Raw genomic sequence first — 21170 nt, 5'->3', positions numbered from 1 at the left:
CCGGAGCCATTTAATCATATTCTATCTGGAGACAGAGAGGCAGATCTAGGAGAGACTAATGCTTTAGAAATCCCTGACCTGACTAAGCTTGAATTTAGAGCACATACTCTTCTGGGGTAAATTGGTGTATCCGTGTATCAAGTGCAGCCTTATTGCGCTTCTTGATATAGAAGGATAACTCATTTATCTGGAGCTTTGAGCTGTCCAATGTCTCATATGCTCAATGTACTACAGGAGAAACGCATTTAAGAGATTTTCTGCAGATTTTTAAAGATGATTCAAAACGTGCTTGACTTAATTGAGCATTTAGTGTCTGTGTCAGCATTCATAACCTTTACTGTTTACATATCAAATGGATGTGGAAAGATACAAGGCGAGGTGTCAAGAGGCAAAACTTGTTGGCTGAGGAGAGGATACCAGGAAAATAGTGAATTTGGTCATCGTCCGTTTGATTTCAATATATCTTATGTTTGGCATTAGACTGGCAGCTCTTTCCAAAAGAACTGATGCCTCAAAAGAAAAAGTTAAACTTTAAACCGGGTACTTAGTTCTTCAACCTTTTTTTTTTTTTACAATATGACATCATACTAACAGATATATTTCCAAGTAGACATAATATTAGCAAGTGCAAAGAAAATACCCATAAGGTATCAAGCAAAGAAAAAGATGTGCTCAGTAAATTAGATGTCACTTTCATCACTTTTATTCTTATTTAAATGTACTGATTAAACAACCATTCTGTGGAAATGAGGGGTTGGGATTAGTTTGTACATTCGGAAGTGTCATTCTAATGACCTTCCCATAATGTGCAGTGTGTGTGTGAAAGCTGTTTGTTAGATAGGAAGAAATTGGAGGAGTTGGACGAGGGGGATTTAGAAGAGGTAACTCTCCCCCTCATTGTAACAGAAGCACAATTTGATCTGATTCACTTTAGTAGTCAACTTCTATCACACAATGTATTAGATTTCAAATAGATACAAGTTGTTCGCCTGCACACTTCCATACATTTACTGCATTTGGTACCGAGGCATCTCCGATAGTTTGGCATGTATTTGTAATGCTGGAAGATCACGATGTGAAATATGAGGCATTGGATTGCTACTTATGCATGGACATAACATTCACACACCCAATTCAGTTTAATGGAGAAATGCCCAGTTTAACAGCTACCTTTTTGTAGGAAAATTACATTGCTATTTTAATGATGATTTTGGTGTAGTGATGACATGGATGAAGCCTCATATTTAACCTCCGACTGCATGTTAATGTCATTCTTCCAAATGTATGTTTTCCTGAAAGTTATGGTTGATCTTTTACCAAACACTGTCAAACATTTTGTTTGGTGAAACTATACGCACGATGAGAGAATCATCAAGACGTGTGTGGTGGAAGTGAGTTTGCATTAGAATAACTAGATCTTTGTATAAACAAATGAGAATTATACAAAACAAAAACCGACATGAACACACTCAAGTCTGAGCATCAATAATTTATTCAAAATATACTTTCTTTTCAGCCTGTAAGGCTGCATTTACACGAGCAGCCCAATTCTGGAGTTTTTTTCATAAATTGGACCAATATTTGGAAAAAATAATAATTGGGCTGCCTGTGTCTATGCAGCCATAGTGTTCCACAGGTTGAAGGCACATACTGTTCGTAACACTAGTGATGAGGAAAATAAACTACATTATAAACTGGGTGGTTTGAGCCCTGAATGCTGATTGGCTGAAAGCTGTAGTATATCAGACGTATACCATGGGTATGACTAAACATGTATTTTTACTGCTCTAATTACATTGGCAACCAGTTTATAAATATAACATTTCACTGGAATATACCTAGCTAGTGTTGGGCAACATTGTGCATTTCCCGTTTCGTCACCCTAGAAATGAAGGTTGTGGGACTCCAAACGCAGTTCTTCCCAGACAAGCAAAAAGATCAAAACAATGTTCAAGAAAATTTGCATCACATTTTAGACTAACTTCAATACTGATGTTGGAATAAGACTAATATTCCACAGATAAATTACTTATTTTAAGTGACAAGTGGCAGCAATCAGTACTGTTTTGACCAAGAACAAACCCCACTTCAGACAGTGTTATGGTGGAACTAGTCCCATCAGCTGACAAGAGGGGCAGAATAAGCAGTTGGGTCCCACTGTGCAAAAAAACAAAAAACAAACCTGCTTTAAAAACATGTTTTAAAAACGTACATACTGCATGTCCACTGAAACAATTCAACAGATTGTCCTCATTTTCCCCTTATAATTTCCCAATGGATTCTGTTCCCCATAAAGTGATTCTCAGAGAGCTTGGATAATCACTTTTTTCACAACTGCTCAGATACCTCCAGCTCCTGCAGTTTGTCTAAATCCCTCACTACGTTTTCTCTTTCTTAGGGCCTGGGTGGTCATCCACCTCATTGTGTCTCTGTGAGTTTGGTTTGGGTATGTTTCCAGCCTGAGGTCCTGAGTTGGGCTTTCCATTGACTTCCACAGGCTCAGGAATCTGGGCATGCTGCATGCCCTTAGGATTGGTCGACGGCGTGGTGGTGTGGTGGCTAACGTCCGCCTTCATCAGCACCTCATAATACAACAGGTAGAACACTGGTGTGACAATGACAACCACCACCATGATGGCCACCGCCGTCCACCATCTCATGCCCCAGTCCGCCCCATGGTAGGGGTCCTTCCTGAAGACAGGCTTGAAGTCAGAATCCCCCAGTAGTAAGGGCTGCTGGAGGGTCAGGGAGGAGACCACCTCATTCAGGCTGCTTCTGGAGGTGCCGGTGGACTTGACTAGCAGCTCGATGTCTTTGTCCTTCTCCTGCAGGAAGCTGCCCACGCTGTCTGTGGATGAGGAGGAGTCTGTGGAGATCTCCGGTGAGATAGGGGGCTGGGGGAAACGTCGGAGGCCTGTGGGGGAGGCAGATTTGAGAGGCGCGATGCTGTGGGTCTCTGTCAGCACGCTGAAGCGTTTCACAGGGATCTTGATGGATCTCAGCGCAAAGAAGTCCTGCTCTGTCAACAGGTTGTTGGCCCTCTTGATGTCCGCCACCTACGGCACACAGACAAAACAAAGGATTTCACTTTACTTGGGTAGCAAAAAAAAAGTGGTGTGAAAAGTCAAAGCTGGTCTGTCTGTAAGGGCTTTGTCATTAGAGTGTAAGACAGGGATTAAGGTTGACTTACTGAGCAGTGGTACTGCAGCGAGAAGCTATTCAGAGTGTCCCCTTCTTTGATGTCTCGGACCAGGTGGACAATGTCGTCCAACTTCTCCCTGGAGGTGCTCCTGCGCAGCCTGTCCCGGCCTCGGGAGCGTAGTTCGTAGCTCTCACCATCCTCCTCCGAGAGATCATTCTCAGAGCTGTTCCCAAATAGGTAGGCGTGTCCTCCATTGGCAGGCTGCACCGTCGTGGCCGACTGGAAACCATAGTGCGGGCTTCTCCCAGTCATTTTTCACTCTAAACAGAGGAGCAAGACATTGTAATTGAAAGCTATACAAGAATTGTCATTAAAAATGATACCTAATGTATGAGGTTGAAGTCAAATTTCACCTGTTTGATATTTCCCAAAAGGAAACTTCCAGATTTTCAAAGATGTACAGGGAATATTGGCATCACTGTCAACAGCTGTCAGTTCTTTCAATAAAGGAGTAAACCATGTTTGTCAGGTTGCAGCTTGTTTTGAAAGCTGCAGCTAGCCTACACATGATTCAATATAGCATGCATTGGCACGTTTTGAAGCCTCTAGTATGTGAGGCGCAGAGCATTTAGTCCAACTCTTCCAGTTGAATGGATCTTCAGAGGGGTGATTCAACTTAACTGACTAGCTAAAGTCCACTGCACCTATCTTGTACATTCAACCAGTAATACTGACTGATAAGATAGATGCCCCAGTGACTGCAATGTAATCAAGGTCCTAGTTTATATAATCCGTGGCTAGCTAATGTAGCCGTTGTTTTCCATTTAACATTCAGAGAGGAACGTCTGCTACTGATGTAGCCGATTTAATTCCACTCCATGGTGAAGGCAGTTTCTGATGAACTTCACCAACGGAGTGGAGCAGAGACCAGGCTTTGGAATCCAACTCGGAGTACATTCATTCGCCCAAGGTCAATACTTTGGTTTCCTTGTTGAGATTCAATTGGCACATGCAAATTTGCGCTTAATTGTCATCTTAGAGCAACATCAACAAGCAAACAGTCAGTGGTTGTATTTTGATTAACATTTATTGAAAAAGTATACATTTCAGCAAAGAAAGTCACGCAACTACAGAGGACAAACATTGGTACAATACGATAGTTAAGGGTACAAGACTGGGAACATATCTGGCTGTGTTGGCAAAATCCCTACATATCCCACCGAGCCAGGCGGGGAGAGGCTGCCTGTTGTCACAGTTCCAAGACCAGTCAGAATCGTCCAGCTAACCCTACACCAATGACGCCGGTGGATCTCAAAACTGAACTTGGATCTGCGTTAAGTAGCAATAGTATATTTCACCACAGTCGTTTTATGACAGATAATGTGTCTCAACACAGTCACAACTATTCCACAAAGTAAAATATTTTTTACGTTTCATTCTAAATAGCAAAAGAGTTTTGAAGTTGAGGGTACAGTATTTATGAAGTTTGGCAATGAGGACGAAAACTAGCGTAATTCTGCAAGCCAGCTAGTTTAGCCAAAGGGAAACCAGATCATGGCTGGAAGCGATCCAGCATTTGTCAAATTAACGTCAGATTGGACTTTTCGTAGCAGGTTAGGAAACGGGTTAGAGTTAGCCAAAATGCACAACAACAAAATCTCCTTCTGGTATTATTTTCATTCGTTTTCATTAAATACAAGTAATCGTGTATTGTATGTATTATGAATCCCAATTAGCTGCTTTGTTTGTCTCTGTATTGTTTAATCAAACGTGTCGCTGGTATCAGTGCATAAAAACTTCTGTTTTCTGGTCGAGTCTAACCATGACTTGAAACCCGGGGCAAATTAGCTCTGGCCTAGTGCGCGCTCGTCTAATTCAAGAGACTCGTTTTTAGATATCAGAAGCTGGCAGCGAAAAGTTTGATTAAACAATTCGGTGACAAAGGAATAAAAATCAGACGACATATTTTTAAAGGAGAGCGAATGGATATACAATCCCGAAGTCAGTTGTATCTGTCAATAGTAAATCAAAGTTTAAAATTATGTTTGCGTGAACCCTTAACATGGAATTAATAGTGAAATCGTTTTCCGGTAGACTCCTCACCACTAACTGCCATGCGAAAGAAGCAGACTTATTAACGTAATTCACTTTCACTAATAATTTATGCCAATTTATACAGGAGCACGGAGATACCGCACTGGCTAATCGTAAACTAACACTATGCGGGCAAGCAACTAGCAAGCTAGCGATTGTGTTCTCACGATAAACTAACGCTATCTACACCCAAAACGCAAGCAACCGATCACTTTGTAACCCAACTAATTGGGGCAGGTGTCAAATACTTAACTAACGCTAAGCTAGTTAGCTTGGCTGGCAACTAAAGGAGGGCTAGCTAACCTGTGCTAGCATCTCTACCCATTTTTTTTTTTCAGTTAACGTGCCTTAGTTAGATAGCTATCTATAGTACATTGACGATTATTGTCGCGTGGAAAGGTTCGTGTTACATTTAGCGAATTAAAAAGTCACGAAGCACCAATAGTTTATTTACCTGAAAACATGAGCAACGTTCTTCGACGACCTAAGCCATTTCCATTCTTCCTCTGGCTACTATCAAATACATAATTGGCTACTAGCGAAACAAATGAACGCCACCAGCGTGTCGTGAGCAACAATTGTGTAATCGGCAGTTAGCCTTAAAAAAATAAAAGTCCCCCATTGAAACGGATGCAATTGTATTTACTTATATTTAACTAGCCAAGTCAGTTAAAAGAACAAATTCTTATTTACAATGACGACGTCACTGGGTTAATTGTGCGCCGCCCTATGGGACTCCCAATCATGGCCGGTTGTGATGCAGCCTGGAATCAAACTAGGGTCAGTAGTGATACCTCTAGCACTGAGATGCTGTGTCTTAGACCGCTGCGTTACTCGATAGCAAACGGATATAGATAGTGAAAACATGCAACAATTTAACTAGATAATGTTAAACAAGGTTGGAATGTTACAATTATTAGCTAATTAAAAATCCTTTGAAATCACATTGTGGATGTACTTGAATTCAAAATTGCATTGGGGGCATAATTACATTGTCCTTAATTTACATTTTAGTAGACACTCTTATCCAGAGCATACATCTTTCACACTGGTCTCCAGTTGGAATCAAACCCACAACCCTAGCATTGCAAGCACCATGCTCTGCAAACTGAGCCACACAAATACTTCAGAGAGTGTACCCTGTGACTTTTTCCACATTTTGTTGTGTTACGCCCTGAATTTAAAATGGATTAAATTGAGATGTGTCACTGGCCTACACACAATACCCCATAATGTCAAAGTGGAATTATGTTTTTAGATAAAAATTTAAAAAAATACTAAAATTGTTCAGTCAATAAGTATTCAACCCCTTTGTTATGGCAAGCCTTAATAGAGGAGTAAACATGTGCTGAACAAGTCACAGAAGTTGCATTTACTCACTCTGTGTGCAATAATAGTGTTTAACATGGTTAACAGCATTGTTGTTATTCCACAATGCTAACCTAATTGACAGAGTAAAAAAAGGAAGCCTGTACAGAGTAAAAAAATATTCCAAAACATGCATCCTGTTAGCAACAAGGCACTAAGTAAAACACTTCAGTCTGCTTTCCAACAGACACTGGGAGACAAATTCACCTTTCAGCAGGACAATAACCTAAAACACAAGGCCAAATATACAATGAATTTGCTTACCAAGATGACATTGAATGTTCCCGAGTGGCCTAGTTACAGTTTTGACTTAAATCCGCTTGAAAATCTAAGACTTGAAAATGGCTATCTAGCAATGATCAACAACCAACTCAAAAGAGCTTGAAGAATACAAAATCTAAAATAATAATGGTCAAATATAGTACAATTCAGTTATGCAAAGCTCTTAGAAACTTACCCAGAAAGACTCACAACTGTAATCACTGACAAAGGTGATTGCAACATGTATTGACTCAGGGTTGTGAATACTTATGTAAATGAGATATTTCTGTATTTCATTTTGAAGACATTTGCTTTGTCATCATGGTCTATTGTATATAGATTAATTCAGGCTGTACCACAACAAAAAGGGCTATGAATGCTTCCTAAAGGCACTGTATGTGCACTGTACTGCCAAACCTATGGATTGGGCATCCATGAAATGGGGTATCAGCCTACTCAGTGACACCCATAGAGCAAAACTATTTTTACACAAATATTAATATCTTAGCTCTTATTGTAGAACTTTGACTGTGGGAAGTCACTTATTGCACATTTTACAGTAGTTTCAGTAGTTACAGTAGAGTCCCATAATAAGAGCTACTATGCTAAGACTTGTGTAAACTCTTCACAGTTGTGTTCTGTGAGTGTCACGGAGTAGGCGGATACCCCATTTCAGGGGTGCACAATCCATAGGTAAGGCTGTATAGTTCAATATGAATGTCCAATACATACAATGGTCTTACATGAACGATGATTTCCCACAGTCAAAATCTTGCAATAAGAGCTAAGACACTAATATTTGTGTAAACTCTCCATAGTTGTGTTCTGTGGGTGTCAATGAGTAGGCTGATACCCCATTTCATGGGTGCACAATCCTAGGGCCTCCCAAACTCGTTCCCGGGGACCCCAAGGGGTGCACCTTTAGTTTTTTTGCCCTACCACTACACAGTTGAATCAAATAAGCAAAGCTTTATGAGTTCATTATTTAAATCAGCTGTGTAGAGCTAGGGCAAAAATCTAAACGTGCACCACTTGGGCTCCCAGGACCGAATTTGAGAATCCCTGGGTTAGGCTGTACAATGTTTATCAGCTACTCGCTCAAGCCTCCCCAGCTTCTCCTTCACCCATATCCAGACAGCAGATGTTCTGAAAGAGCTGCAAAACCTGGACCAGTACAAATCAGCTTGGCTAGACAATGTGGACCCTCTCTTTATAAAACTATCCGCCGCCATTGTTGCAACCTCTATTACCAGCCTGTTCAACCTCTCTTTCGTATCGTCCGAGATCCCTAAAGATTGGAAAGCTGCCGCGGTCATCCCCCTCTTCATAGGGGGTGACACCCTAGACCCAAACTGTTACAGACCTATATCCATCCTGCCCTGCCTATCTAAAGTCTTTGAAAGCAAAGTTAATAAACAGATCATTGACCATTTCGAATCCCACCGTACCTTCTCCGCTGTGTAATCCGGCTTCCGGGCCGGTCACGGGTGCACCTCAGCCACGCTCAAGGTACTAAACGATATCATAACCGCCATCGATAAAAGACAGTACTGTGCAGCCGTCTTCATCGACCTGGCCAAGGCTTTTGACTCTGTCAATCACCGTATTCTTATCGGCAGACTCAATAGCCTTGGTTTTTCTGTTTTTCTGACGACTGCCTCGCCTGGTTCACCAACTACTTTGCAGACAGAGTTCAGTGTGTCAAATCGGAGGGCATGTTGTCCGGGACCTTTGGCGGTCTTTATGGGGGTACCGCAGGGTTCAATTCTCTGGCCGACTCTTTTCTCTGTATATATCAATGATGTCACTCTTGCTGCGGGCGATTCCCTGATCCACCTCTATGCAGACGACACCATTCTGTATACTTCTGGCCCTTCCTTGGACACTGTGCTATCTAACCTCCAAACGAGCTTCAATGCCATATAACACTCCTTCCGTGGCCTCCAACTGCTTTTAAACATTAGTAAAACCAAATGCATGCTTTTCAACCGTTCGCTGCCCGCACCTGCCCACCCGACTAGCATCACCACCCTGTACGGTTCCGACCTAGAATATGTGGACAACTATAAATACCTAGGTATTCATATTAGACTCATATTAAACATCACCAATCCGAAATCAAATCTAGTATCGGCTTTCTATTTCGCAACAAAGCCTCCTTCACTCATGCCGCCAAACTTACCCTAGTAAAACTGACTATCCTACCGATCCTCGACTTCGGCGAGGATCATCTACAAAATAGCCTCCAACACTCTACTCAGCAAACTGGATGCAGTCTATCACAGTACCATCCGTTTTGTTACCAAATCACCTTATACCACCCACCACTAGTCGGCTGGCCCTCGCTACATATTCGTCACCAGACCCACTGGCTCCAGGTCATCTATATGTCTATGCTAGGTAAAGCTCCGCCTTATCTCAGTTCACTGGTCACGATAACAACACCCACCCGGTGCACACGTTCCAGCAGGTATGTCACACTGATCATCCCCAAAGCCAACACCCAATTTGGCCGCCTTTCCTTCCAGTTCTCTGCTGCCAGTGACTGGAACGAATTGCAAAAATCGCTGGAGTTGGAGACTTTTATTTCCCTCACCAACTTTAAACATCAACTATCTGAGCAGCTAACCGATCACTGCAGCTGTACATAGTCCATCTGTAAATAGCCCAGCCAATCTACCTACCTCATCCCCATACTGTTTTTAATTTATTTACTTTTCTGCTCTTTTGCACACCAGTATCTCTACTTGCACATCATCATCTGCTCATTTATCACTCCAGTGTTAATCTGTTAAATTGTAATTATTCGCTCCTATGGCCTATTTATTGCCTACCTCCTCATGCCTTTTGCACACACTGTATAAGACTTTCCTTTCTCTACTGTGTCATTGACTTGTTTGTGTTATTGGCTTGTTTGTTTACTCCATGTGTAACTCTGTGTTGTTGTCTGTGTCACACTGCTTTGCTTTATCTTGGCCAGGTCGCAGTTGTAAATGAGAACTTGCTCTCAACTAGCCTACCTGGTTAAATAAAGGTGAAATAAAATACAAAATAAGTATGCACCCAATGCAATGCTGAATTCAAAGACAGCCACAGTGCGATTTTAACTGATTTGTACTTTTACATTAATTTTTTACAAAAAAACGTTATTTTGTTGAATTTATATAACAAAATTCCAACCCTGTTTAGCATTATATAGTCCAATTGTGACAGGTTTTCACTATTTTTATCAGTTTGTGTCAGTTTCGATGGGGGACTATTATTTTGAAGGCGAACCGCCGTTTCCACTAATGTTGTTCACAACGAACACGTATGAACGCCAGTAGTCCACGTCAACAGAATACTAACGCGATGACGCAAATGGCAAGGAACTCAAATTCTTGCACTGACCACTGGATGGCGCAAGTGCAGTTCCTTTATCAGAGGCCACATGGATAAGGGCCCTATAGAGGCCAAATGGCATAATTGAAAACTTTAATTGATAGGCCTATTATTTTTGCTGTAGTATTTCTTATCTATGGTATTTAAAATGTCATACAAATTAGCCTACTCAGAATAAATTAACAAGTGACTAGACTAAAATTGTGGTCTAGGCTATAAGAACACATTAAATGTTATTGGTCACATACACATATTTAGCGGATGTTAATTCCAGGTGTTGCGAAATACTTGCGTCCGTAGCTCCAACTGTGCATAAGTATTTAATAATACACACATCTAAACAACTAAGAACAACTAAGATGTTTCTTGGTGAATAGTTAAAAATATATATATGAGACAAATAAGGCTACGCATCAGTATTGCGTAGCCTAATTTGACCCTTTTCTTTATGGTGTGGTGATACCTCTACTAGCTACTCGGCCTATCTAAATAGCTGGGTATAAGAACACGGGTTCGCTGGGTGGAGCTGCCCGCTACTACGGTCGGCCTCTCTGAGGCAAATGCGATTAGCAAATCTTGCCTTCCCTCGACAAGTCCACCACATCGTAGTTTTGTTTAGGCACACATGAAGGTGAACGACATGGCTGCGCAGATTCTTTCTCCCAGCGAACCCTCGAGCAGTCAGCTGGTTTAAAAAACGTTATCTGGCTTTAGTCTACGTTTTATCCACATAGGAAATACCGTTAGTTTATTTCCCATAGTCCGCCCGGAGTGTGACGTGCTTTTTGTGTGGTTGTTCGCTGGGGGTAGAGACAGCTGTCTGGAACACCCTACGAGTATCAAGATGCATTCATTGACCAAGAATATCATCTGAGAAAAACGTTAGAGATTATTGATAGGAGTTATCGATGATATCCTCAACAATAGCTGTATTTCTACCATTTATCCTGGACTGATAGCCAGCAAAGTGTCAGGTAAGTCTGGATACATTTAATAATTTATTGAACAGGTGTTTGAACACATTATACAGCAAGTTTATTTGTGACAATCATTAGTCTAATAAAAAGTTTTTCCTACAGGATTGTTGGCTTGATACGCTTTGCATGCACCTTTCATTATTATGGGCAATTCATTTTATAGAGTATTGCAGTGGCTCCAATTTATCCAATTATGACAAAACATCGTTTTTTTTTGCCTAATAATAATCAGATATGTCAGAGGTATATGAAACCATAATAGGCTAATAAGTGGAGGTTTGGAGATATTTGTTGTGTGCCCCTCATTGTCCTCATCATGCAGATTAATTGTTTAACACTAAACAAAATCAAAAATGATTGAGCCGATACTAATTTATTTTGGCACAGTGCCAAAAACCCCCTAGGAGTGGCTAATATATTTTTAAAAGCCTAAATATTGAATCAGTGAAATGACTAAATGAATGGTGGGGTAACCCATTGACTAGTGAGACAAACGCTTCCATGGTTACATTGCCATGGTGCAGCCGTTTCTCAGCCGTTTCTCTCTCAGGCTGATGCAGAGAGACTCATCCATTATTTTATTACAAGCAGGCTTGACTACTGCAATGCTCTCTTGTCTGGTCTACCCAAGAAAGCCATTGGTCAACTGCAAAACATACAGAATGCTGCAGCACGGGTACTGACCAAGACCAGACAGAGAGCACACATTACACTGGTTTTAAGGTCTCTGCACTGGCTGCCTGTGAGTTTTACAATGAATACAAAAAATTCTATTGTTTTTTAAATCAATCCACGACTGTGCGCCCCAATACATGTCAGACATGCTTTTAAGTTATCTACCCAGTAGGTCCCTCAGGTCCTCTGGCACTGACCTTTTAACTATCCCAAAGCCCAGGACCAAGAGGCATGGAGAGAGAACGTTTAGTTACTGTGCCCCCAGCCTCTGGAACAGCCTGCCACAGACCCTGAGGGTGTCCACAACTCTGATCTTAAAACACCCTTTTAGATTTGCCTTTCCTTAGGGTGCTTTTTAGTCATTCCGTTACTGTGCCCCCAGCCTCTGGAACAGCCTGCCAGAGACCCTGAGGGTGTCCACAACTCTGATTTTAAAACACCAGTTTAGATTTGCCTTCCCTTAGGGTGCTTTTTAGTCATTCAGTTACTGTGCCCCCAGCCTCTGGAACAGCCTGCCAGAGACCCTGAGGGTGTCCACAACTCTGATCTTAAAACACCAGTTTAGATTTGCCTTCCCTTAGGGTGCTTTTTAGTCATTCAGTTACTGTGCCCCCAGCCTCTGGAACAGCCTGCCAGAGACCCTGAGGGTGTCCACAACTCTGATCTTAAAACACCAGTTTAGATTTGCCTTCCCTTAGGGTGCTTTTTAGTCATTCAGTTACTGTGCCCCCAGCCTCTGGAACAGCCTGCCAGAGACCCTGAGGGTGTCCACAACTCTGATCTTAAAACACCAGTTTAGATTTGCCTTCCCTTAGGGTGCTTTTTAGTCATTCAGTTACTGTGCCCCCAGCCTCTGGAACAGCCTGCCAGAGACCCTGAGGGTGTCCACAACTCTGATCTTAAAACACCAGTTTAGATTTGCCTTCCCTTAGGGTGCTTTTTAGTCATTCAGTTACTGTGCCCCCAGCCTCTGGAACAGCCTGCCAGAGACCCTGAGGGTGTCCACAACTCTGATCTTAAAACACCAGTTTAGATTTGCCTTCCCTTAGGGTGCTTTTTAGTCATTCAGTTACTGTGCCCCCAGCCTCTGGAACAGCCTGCCAGAGACCCTGAGGGTGTCCACAACTCTGATCTTAAAACACCAGTTTAGATTTGCCTTCCCTTAGGGTGCTTTTTAGTCATTCAGTTACTGTGCCCCCAGCCTCTGGAACAGCCTGCCAGAGACCCTGAGGGTGTCCACAACTCTGATCTTAAAACACCAGTTTAGATTTGCCTTCCCTTAGGGTGCTTTTTAGTCATTCAGTTACTGTGCCCCCAGCCTCTGGAACAGCCTGCCAGAGACCCTGAGGGTGTCCACAACTCTGATCTTAAAACACCAGTTTAGATTTGCCTTCCCTTAGGGTGCTTTTTAGTCATTCAGTTTTTATTCTTATTCTTTTGTTTTGTATTCTCTTATGTTTGTTGTGTTGTAAATGTTTCCATTTTCATTGTTTTTATTCGTTTTTTCCTGTGAAGCACATTTAGTTGCATTCCATGTCTGAAATGTGCTGTAAAATAAAGCTTGATTAGATTGGTATCCATTCAGCATACAGCTGCTTCTTCTTGGTTTAATAATGCTTCTTCTTGGTTTAATAATGCTTTTTCTTGGTTTAATAATGCTTTTTCTTGGTTTAATAATGCTTCTTCTTGGTTTAATAATGCTTCTTCTTGGTTTAATAATGCTTTTTCTTGGTTTAATAATGCTTTTTCTTGGTTTAATAATGCTTCTTCTTGGTTTAATAATGCTTCTTCTTGGTTTAATAATGCTTTTTCTTGGTTTAATAATGCTTTTTCTTGGTTTAATAATGCTTTTTCTTGGTTTAATAATGCTTCTTCTTGGTTTAATAATGCTTCTTCTTGGTTTAATAATGCTTCTTCTTGGTTTAATAATGCTTCTTCTTGGTTTAATAATGCTTTTTCTTGGTTTAATAATGCTTTTTCTTGGTTTAATAATGCTTCTTCTTGGTTTAATAATGCTTCTTCTTGGTTTAATAATGCTTTTTCTTGGTTTAATAATGCTTTTTCTTGGTTTAATAATGCTTTTTCTTGGTTTAATAATGCTTCTTCTTGGTTTAATAATGCTTCTTCTTGGTTTAATAATGCTTCTTCTTGGTTTAATAATGCTTTTTCTTGGTTTAATAATGCTTCTTCTTGGTTTAATAATGCTTTTTCTTGGTTTAATAATGCTTCTTCTCCATTAAGGCCTGTCTACCGGCCTTGGAACAGTAATGTTTTTTCCGTGGTCAAGCACAAATGTGTAGAATCATTTGCACTTGCAGGCAGCAAAAGAATGGTGTTTTCTCCACTCTTATTTGAAACCAAAGCACTTGTATTAAGAGTGTTGAACCCCAGAGTCTGCGTCCGTTTTCAGTAAAGCCACTTTCCACCATGTTTTGGGCAGACTTGGGTCTAATTTGTTGCCGTAGTTGCACACGGTGTGTTTTGTTGGTTTGGTTATGTTATTGCCTGGCACGGCTTACAGCACAGCAGCCTGTGTGTGGATGTGAATGTGATTCACTGGGCGGAAGCTGTTTTACTGCCTGACCTGCTCTGCCTCTGTAGCTTCCCCCTTACTGCCACAGCACACAAAGGGGATAGGGCCATAAACAGGCTGTCCTCATTGATAAGGTGCTAGAGTGCCTCATGGCCAGACTTTGATGGATGTCTGCTGGTGAGAGGCCTCACAGGGCGAGGAATGATGGAGTACCGGACAAAGAGACCGCCTCCCAACCAGCACCATCACAGAGGGCCAATGTGCTGTCTCTAAAACCCAATAGAGAATCCCCAATGAGTGGCAGTGGATGTAAGGAAATAAGCTCATCTGGGCGCTGATTAGATGAATCACAGAGATGGCTGTTTTTGTGTTTTTTGAATGGTGGTGGGAGTGGGTATCATTTGAAACCCAGCAGCAGGCTCATTCTGTGGACCCTGCCTGGGTCAGGGTGACTCAAAGTTTATAAATGTTATTAATAAACACTAATACTACGGTAATAAACACTGTAATATTGTGGTAATAAACACTAATACTGTGGTAATAAACACTAATACTGTGGTAATAAACACTAATACTGTGGTAATGAACATTAATACTACGGTAATAAACACTGTAATACTGTGGTAATAAACACTAATACTGTGGTAATAAACACTAATACTGTGGTAATAAACACTACTGCGGTACTAAACACTAATACTGTGGTAAGATACACTGTAATAATGTAATAACAAACACTAATACCAATCCTGTGTTAAGTAACACTAATACTGTGGTCTTAAACACTAATACTGTGATAATAAACATTAATACTGAGGTAATAAACATTAAAACTGTGGTAATAAACACTAATACTGTGGTAGTAAACAATGTAATACTGTGGTAATAAACACTACTGTGGTACTAAACACTACTGTGGTAAGATATACTGTGGTAATAAACACTAATACTGTGGTAATAAACACTAATACTGTGGTAATAAACACTGTAATACTGTGGTAATAAACACTGTAATAATGTGGTTTTAAACACTGTAATACTGTGGTAATAAACACTACTGTGGTAATAAACACTACTGTGGTAATAAACACTGTAATACTGTGGTAATAAACACTGCAATACTCTGGTAATAAACACTGTAATACTGTGGTAATAAACACTACTGTGGTAATAAACACTACTGTGGTAATAAACACTGTAATAATGTGGTAATAAACACTACTGTGGTAATAAACACTGTAATACTGTGGTAATAAACACTGTAATACTGTGGTAACGAACACTGTAATACTGTGGTAATAAACACTACTGTGGTAATAAACACTACTGTGGTACTAAACACTGTACTACTGTGGTAATAAACACTGTAATACTGTGGTAATAAACACTGTAATACTGTGGTAATAAACACTGTAATACTGTGGTAATAAACACTGTAATACTGTGGTAATAAACACTGTAATAATGTAATAACAAACACTAATACCAATCCGGTGGTAATAAACACTAATACTGTGATAATAAACATTAATACTGAGGTAATAAACATTAAAACTGTGGTAATAAACACTAATACTGTGTTAATTAACACTAATACTGTGGTAATAAACACTGTAATACTGTGGTAATAAACACTGTAATACTGTGGTAATAAACACTTTAATACTGTGGTAATAAACATTGTAATACTGTGGTAATAAACACTACTGTGGTACTAAACACTACTGTGGTACTAAACACTAATACTGTGGTAAGATACACTGTACTACTGTGGTAATAAACACAAATACTGTGGTAATAAACACAAATACTGTGGTAATAAACACTGTAATAATGTGGTAACAAACACTAATACCAATATTGTGGTAATAAATACTAATACTGTGTTAATTAACACTAATAGTGTGGTAATAAACACTGTAATACTGTGGTAATTAACATTAATACTGTGGTAAACACTAGTACTGTGGTAATAAACACTAATACTGTGGTCTTAAACACTAATCCTGTGGTAATAAACACTGTAATACTCTGGTAACACACACTCATATTGTGGTAGCAAACATTGTAATACTGTGGTAATAAACACTAATAATGTGGTAATCAACACTAATACTGTGGTAATAAACACTGTAATACTGTGGTAATAAACACTGTAATAATGTAATAACAAACACTAATACGAATCCTGTGGTAATAAACATTAATACTGAGGTAATAAACATTAAAACTGTGGTAATAAACACTAATACTGTGGTAATAAACATTAAAACTGTGGTAATAAACACTAATACTGTGGTAGTAAACACTAATACTGTGGTAAGAAACACTAATACTGTGGTAATAAACACTAATAATGTGGTAATAAACACTAGTACTGTGGTAATAAACACTAATAATGTGGTAATAAACACTAATAATATGGTAATAAACACTAGTACTGTGGTAATAAACACTAATACTGTGGTAATAAACACTAATAATGTGGTAATAAACACTAATACTGTGGTAATAAACACTAATAATGTGGTAATAAACACTAGTACTGTGGTAATAAACACTAATAATGTGGTAATAAACACTAATAATATGGTAATAAACACTAGTACTGTGGTAATAAACACTAATACTGTGGTAATAAACACTAATAATGTGGTAATAAACACTAGTACTGTGGTAATAAACACTAATAATGTGGTAATCAACACTAATACTATGGTAATAAACACTAATACTTATACGGCAATTCCTCTCTTCCACATGGTTACAGTAGAAAGGGCCATATAACACTAATCTCATGAAAGACATAACACTGTAATGTAAATGCAATTTACATTATGAAGTAGAAATGTACAGTGCAGCCTATGGGCCTAGGCTAGCCAACTGTCTCAATGACAGTTGTCAGGCGTTCTCTTCAGTGACGTGATGTGCACTTACAAACAACTAACAGTCAGTAAAATATCTTAATAAAAAACATATGACATACGGTACCTGATAATGACAGGAAAAACGTCCATAAACAAATGCTGCCCTTATAGGCTATTACCTCTGCAAAGTACAAATGAACAATGAAAGGGGATATGAATAGCCATGCTAGCCCAATGACGACATGTACAGAGAAATGTACATTAACTAGCTAACATGCACAGCATTTACAAATCAACAGATAAAAAGTTAATAAATGACAGAAAAGCATAGATATCACAATATACTGGTAGAAGAACTTTACAATATCAACTCAATATCTGTACTTTTACATGTTACATTGATGAGAATTTTTATTGGGACAATTGTACAGTAACCTAACTCTTCCACATGGGTACAGTAGAAAGGTAAGTGGTAAGGGAGGCAGGGGATGTTTATGGGGGTGTGTGTAACATTAAAAATGACACTGACAACAACTAAAGGAATGTACATTAATATCAGGCATGGGAACTATTCCGATTTTGTTACATGTGTGCTGGTTGGTGGTGGGGTGCGCCTCGAATATGTGATGTTTGGTCAATGTGGAAAAGCACAGCTGTGGGCAGACAATATAATTAGGGCTCTGATTCCAATAAGGAAACAGTGAAGAGACCGCGGGGTGAAACAGTATGTCGCGAGGTGAAACACACACACACACATACACACACACACACTCATTTATCAACTTCCTAAACAAGAGTGAGAGTGGAATATTTGAACAAGCGGCAGTAGCTAACTGAGGGCCAAAAGAAAACAATCACCACTGATCAACAACCGATCCACTACCGATCTACTACCGATCCACTACCTATCTACTACTGATCTACTCTGATCCACTACCGACCCACTACCAATCCACTACCGATCTACTACCGATCCATTACTGATCTACTCTGATCCTCTACTGATCCACTACCGATCATCGACCGATCCTCTACTGATCCTCTACTGATCCACTACTGATCTACGACAAATCTACTACTGATCCACTACTGATCCTCCACTGATCCACTACTGATACTGTACTGATCCTCTACTGATCCACTATTGATCTACTAATGATCCTCCACTGATCAACTTCTGATTCTATACTGATATACTATTGATCCACTACTGATCTACTACTGATTCTCTACTGATCTAGCTACTGATCCACTACTGGCCCTCTACTGATCTACTACTGATTGTCTAATGATCGTCTACTGATCTGGTACTGATTCAATACTGATCTGGTACTGATTCAATACTGATCCATTACTGATCCACTACTAATCTTCTACTGATCCACTACTGATTCTCTACTGATCTACTTCTGATCCTCTACCGACTCTTTACTGGTTCTCTACTGATCCACTACTGATCCACTACTGATCTACTACTGATCGTCTACTGATCCTCTTCTGATCCACTACTGATGCTCTTCTGATTCTCGACTGATTTTACTACTGATCACCTACTGATCCTCCACTGATCCACTACTGATACTGTACTGATCCTCTACTGATCCACTATTGATCTACTAATGATCCTCCACTGATCAAATTCTGATTACTATATACTATTGATCCACTACTATATACTATTGATCCACTACTGATCTACTACTGATTCTCTACTGATCCACTACTGATCCCCTACTGATCTACTACTGATCCTCTACTGATTCTCTACTGATCTAGCTACTGATCCTCTACTGATCCACTACTGACCCTCTACTGATCTACTACTGATTGTCTACTGATCGTCTACTGATCTGGTACTGATTCACTACTGATCCACTACTGATTTTCTACTGATCCACTACTGATTCTCTACTGATCTACTTCTGATCCTCTACAGACTCTTTACTGGTTCTCTACTGATCTACTACTGATCCACTACTGATCTACTACTGATCCTCTACGGATCCTCTTCTGATCCACTACTGATGCACTACTGATTCTCCACTGATCCTCCACTGATCTACGACTGATCCTCTTCTGATCCACTACTGATCCACTACTGATCCTCTTCTGATTCACGACTGATGTTGCTACTGATCACCTACTGATGCTCTACTGACCCTCTACTGACCTACTATTCATCGTCTACTGATCTAGTACTGATCTACTACTGATCCACTACTGATCCTCTACTGATCTACTACTGATCCACTACTGATCCTCTACTGATCTACTACTGATCCACTACCGATCCACCACTGATCCACTACTGATCCTCTACTGAATCTCTACTGATCTATGACTGATTCTCTACTGATCTACTCTGATCCTCTACTGATCCTTACTGATCCACTGCTGAATCTCTACTGATCTACAGCTGATCCTCTACTGATCCTCTTCCGATCTACTACTGATCTACTACTGAACCTCTACTGATCTACTACTGATCCTCTACTGGTCCTCTACTGGTCCTCTACTGATCTACTACTGATCCTCTACTGATCTACTACTGATTTACTACTGATCCTCTACCGATTCTCTACTGATCTGTGACTGATCCTCTACTGATCCTCTACTGGTCTACTACTGATCCTGTACTGATCTACTACTGATCCTCTACTGCTCTACTACTGATCCTCTACTTATCTACTACTGATCCTCTACTGCTCTACTACTGATCCTCTACTGATTGTTTACTGATCTAGTACTGATCCTCTACTGATCTACTACTGATCCACTACTGATCCTCTGCGGATCCTCTACTGATCCTCTACGGTTCTTCTACTGATCCTCTACTGATTCTCTACTGATCTACGACTGATCCACTACTGATCCTCTTCTGATCCTCTTCTGATCTACTACTTATCTACTACTGATCCTCTACTGATTCTCTACTGATCTACTACTGATCTCCTACTGATATAGTACTGATTCTCTACTGATTTACTACTGATCCTCTACTGATTCTTTACTGATTCTCTACTGATCCACTACTGATCCTCTACTGATTATCTTCTGATCCTCTACTGATCCTCTGCTGATTCTCTACTGATCTACTACTGATCTACTACTGATCCACTACTGATCTACTACTGATCCTCTACTGATTCTCTACTGATCTACTACTGATCTCCTACTGATCTAGTACTGATCCTCTACCGATCCTCTACTGATCTACTACGGATCCTCTGCTGATCCTCTACTGATCGTCTACTGATCTACTACTGATCCACTACTGATTCTCTACTGATCTACTACTGATCCTCTACTGATCGTCTACTGATCACCTACTGATCCACTACTGATTCTCTACTGATCTACTACTGATCCTCTACTGATCCACTACTTATCTACTTCTGAGCCTCTACTGATCTGTTACTGATCCTCTACTGATTCTCTACTGACCTACTACCTATCCTCTACCTATTCTCTGTTGTATGTGGAGGATGAGGGCTGCAGTAGATATCTCAGAGAGGGGGAGAGAGGCCTAAGAGGGATTTTAGAAATAAGCATCAACCAGTGGGTCTTGCATCAGGTATACAGAGATCACCAGTTTACAGAGGAGTATAGAGTGCAGTGATGTATCCTATAAGAGCGTTGGTGGAAAATCTGATGGCGAAATGGTAAAGAACATCTAGCCGCTCGAGAGCACCCTTACCTGCCGATCTATAAATGATATCCCTGAAATCTAGCATGGGTAGAATAGTCATCTGAATCAGGGTTAGTTTGGCAGCTGGGCTGAAAGAGGAGTGATTACGATAGAGGAAAACAAGTCTAGATTTAACTTTAGCCTGCAGCTTTGATATGTGCTTGAGAGAAGGACACTGTGCGTC

At 40.2% G+C, this 21170-nt stretch overlaps 2 protein-coding genes across 2 annotated transcripts in view; one reads left to right on the top strand and one right to left on the bottom strand.

Annotated features, from left to right (window-relative positions):
• Positions 1 to 1474: 1474 nt before the first annotated feature.
• Positions 1475 to 5895, bottom strand: LOC109875674 (lysM and putative peptidoglycan-binding domain-containing protein 3). Its single transcript, XM_020468094.2, has 3 exons — positions 5691 to 5895; positions 3191 to 3462; positions 1475 to 3056 (listed from the first exon to the last, which is right to left on the bottom strand). Exons 2-3 carry the CDS (start codon positions 3452 to 3454, stop codon positions 2379 to 2381), a joined length of 942 nt encoding a protein of 313 aa, XP_020323683.1. The 5' UTR covers positions 3455 to 3462; positions 5691 to 5895; the 3' UTR covers positions 1475 to 2378.
• A 4913-nt stretch (positions 5896 to 10808) lies between these two features.
• LOC109872102 (adhesion G-protein coupled receptor V1) overlaps positions 10809 to 21170 on the top strand; it is a 280286-nt gene continuing 269924 nt past the window's right edge. Inside the window, exon 1 of the mRNA XM_031817533.1 lies at positions 10809 to 11220. The gene's annotated coding sequence lies outside the window, so the exon portion shown is untranslated. The remainder of the gene's footprint in view (positions 11221 to 21170) is intronic.

The sequence above is a fragment of the Oncorhynchus kisutch genome, linkage group LG3 (genome assembly GCF_002021735.2).
Source record: "Oncorhynchus kisutch isolate 150728-3 linkage group LG3, Okis_V2, whole genome shotgun sequence".
NCBI classification, from domain to species: Eukaryota; Metazoa; Chordata; class Actinopteri; order Salmoniformes; family Salmonidae; genus Oncorhynchus; species Oncorhynchus kisutch.
The sequence above is the reverse complement of the archived record's forward strand: the minus strand, read 5'-3'. Positions and strand labels throughout refer to the sequence as shown.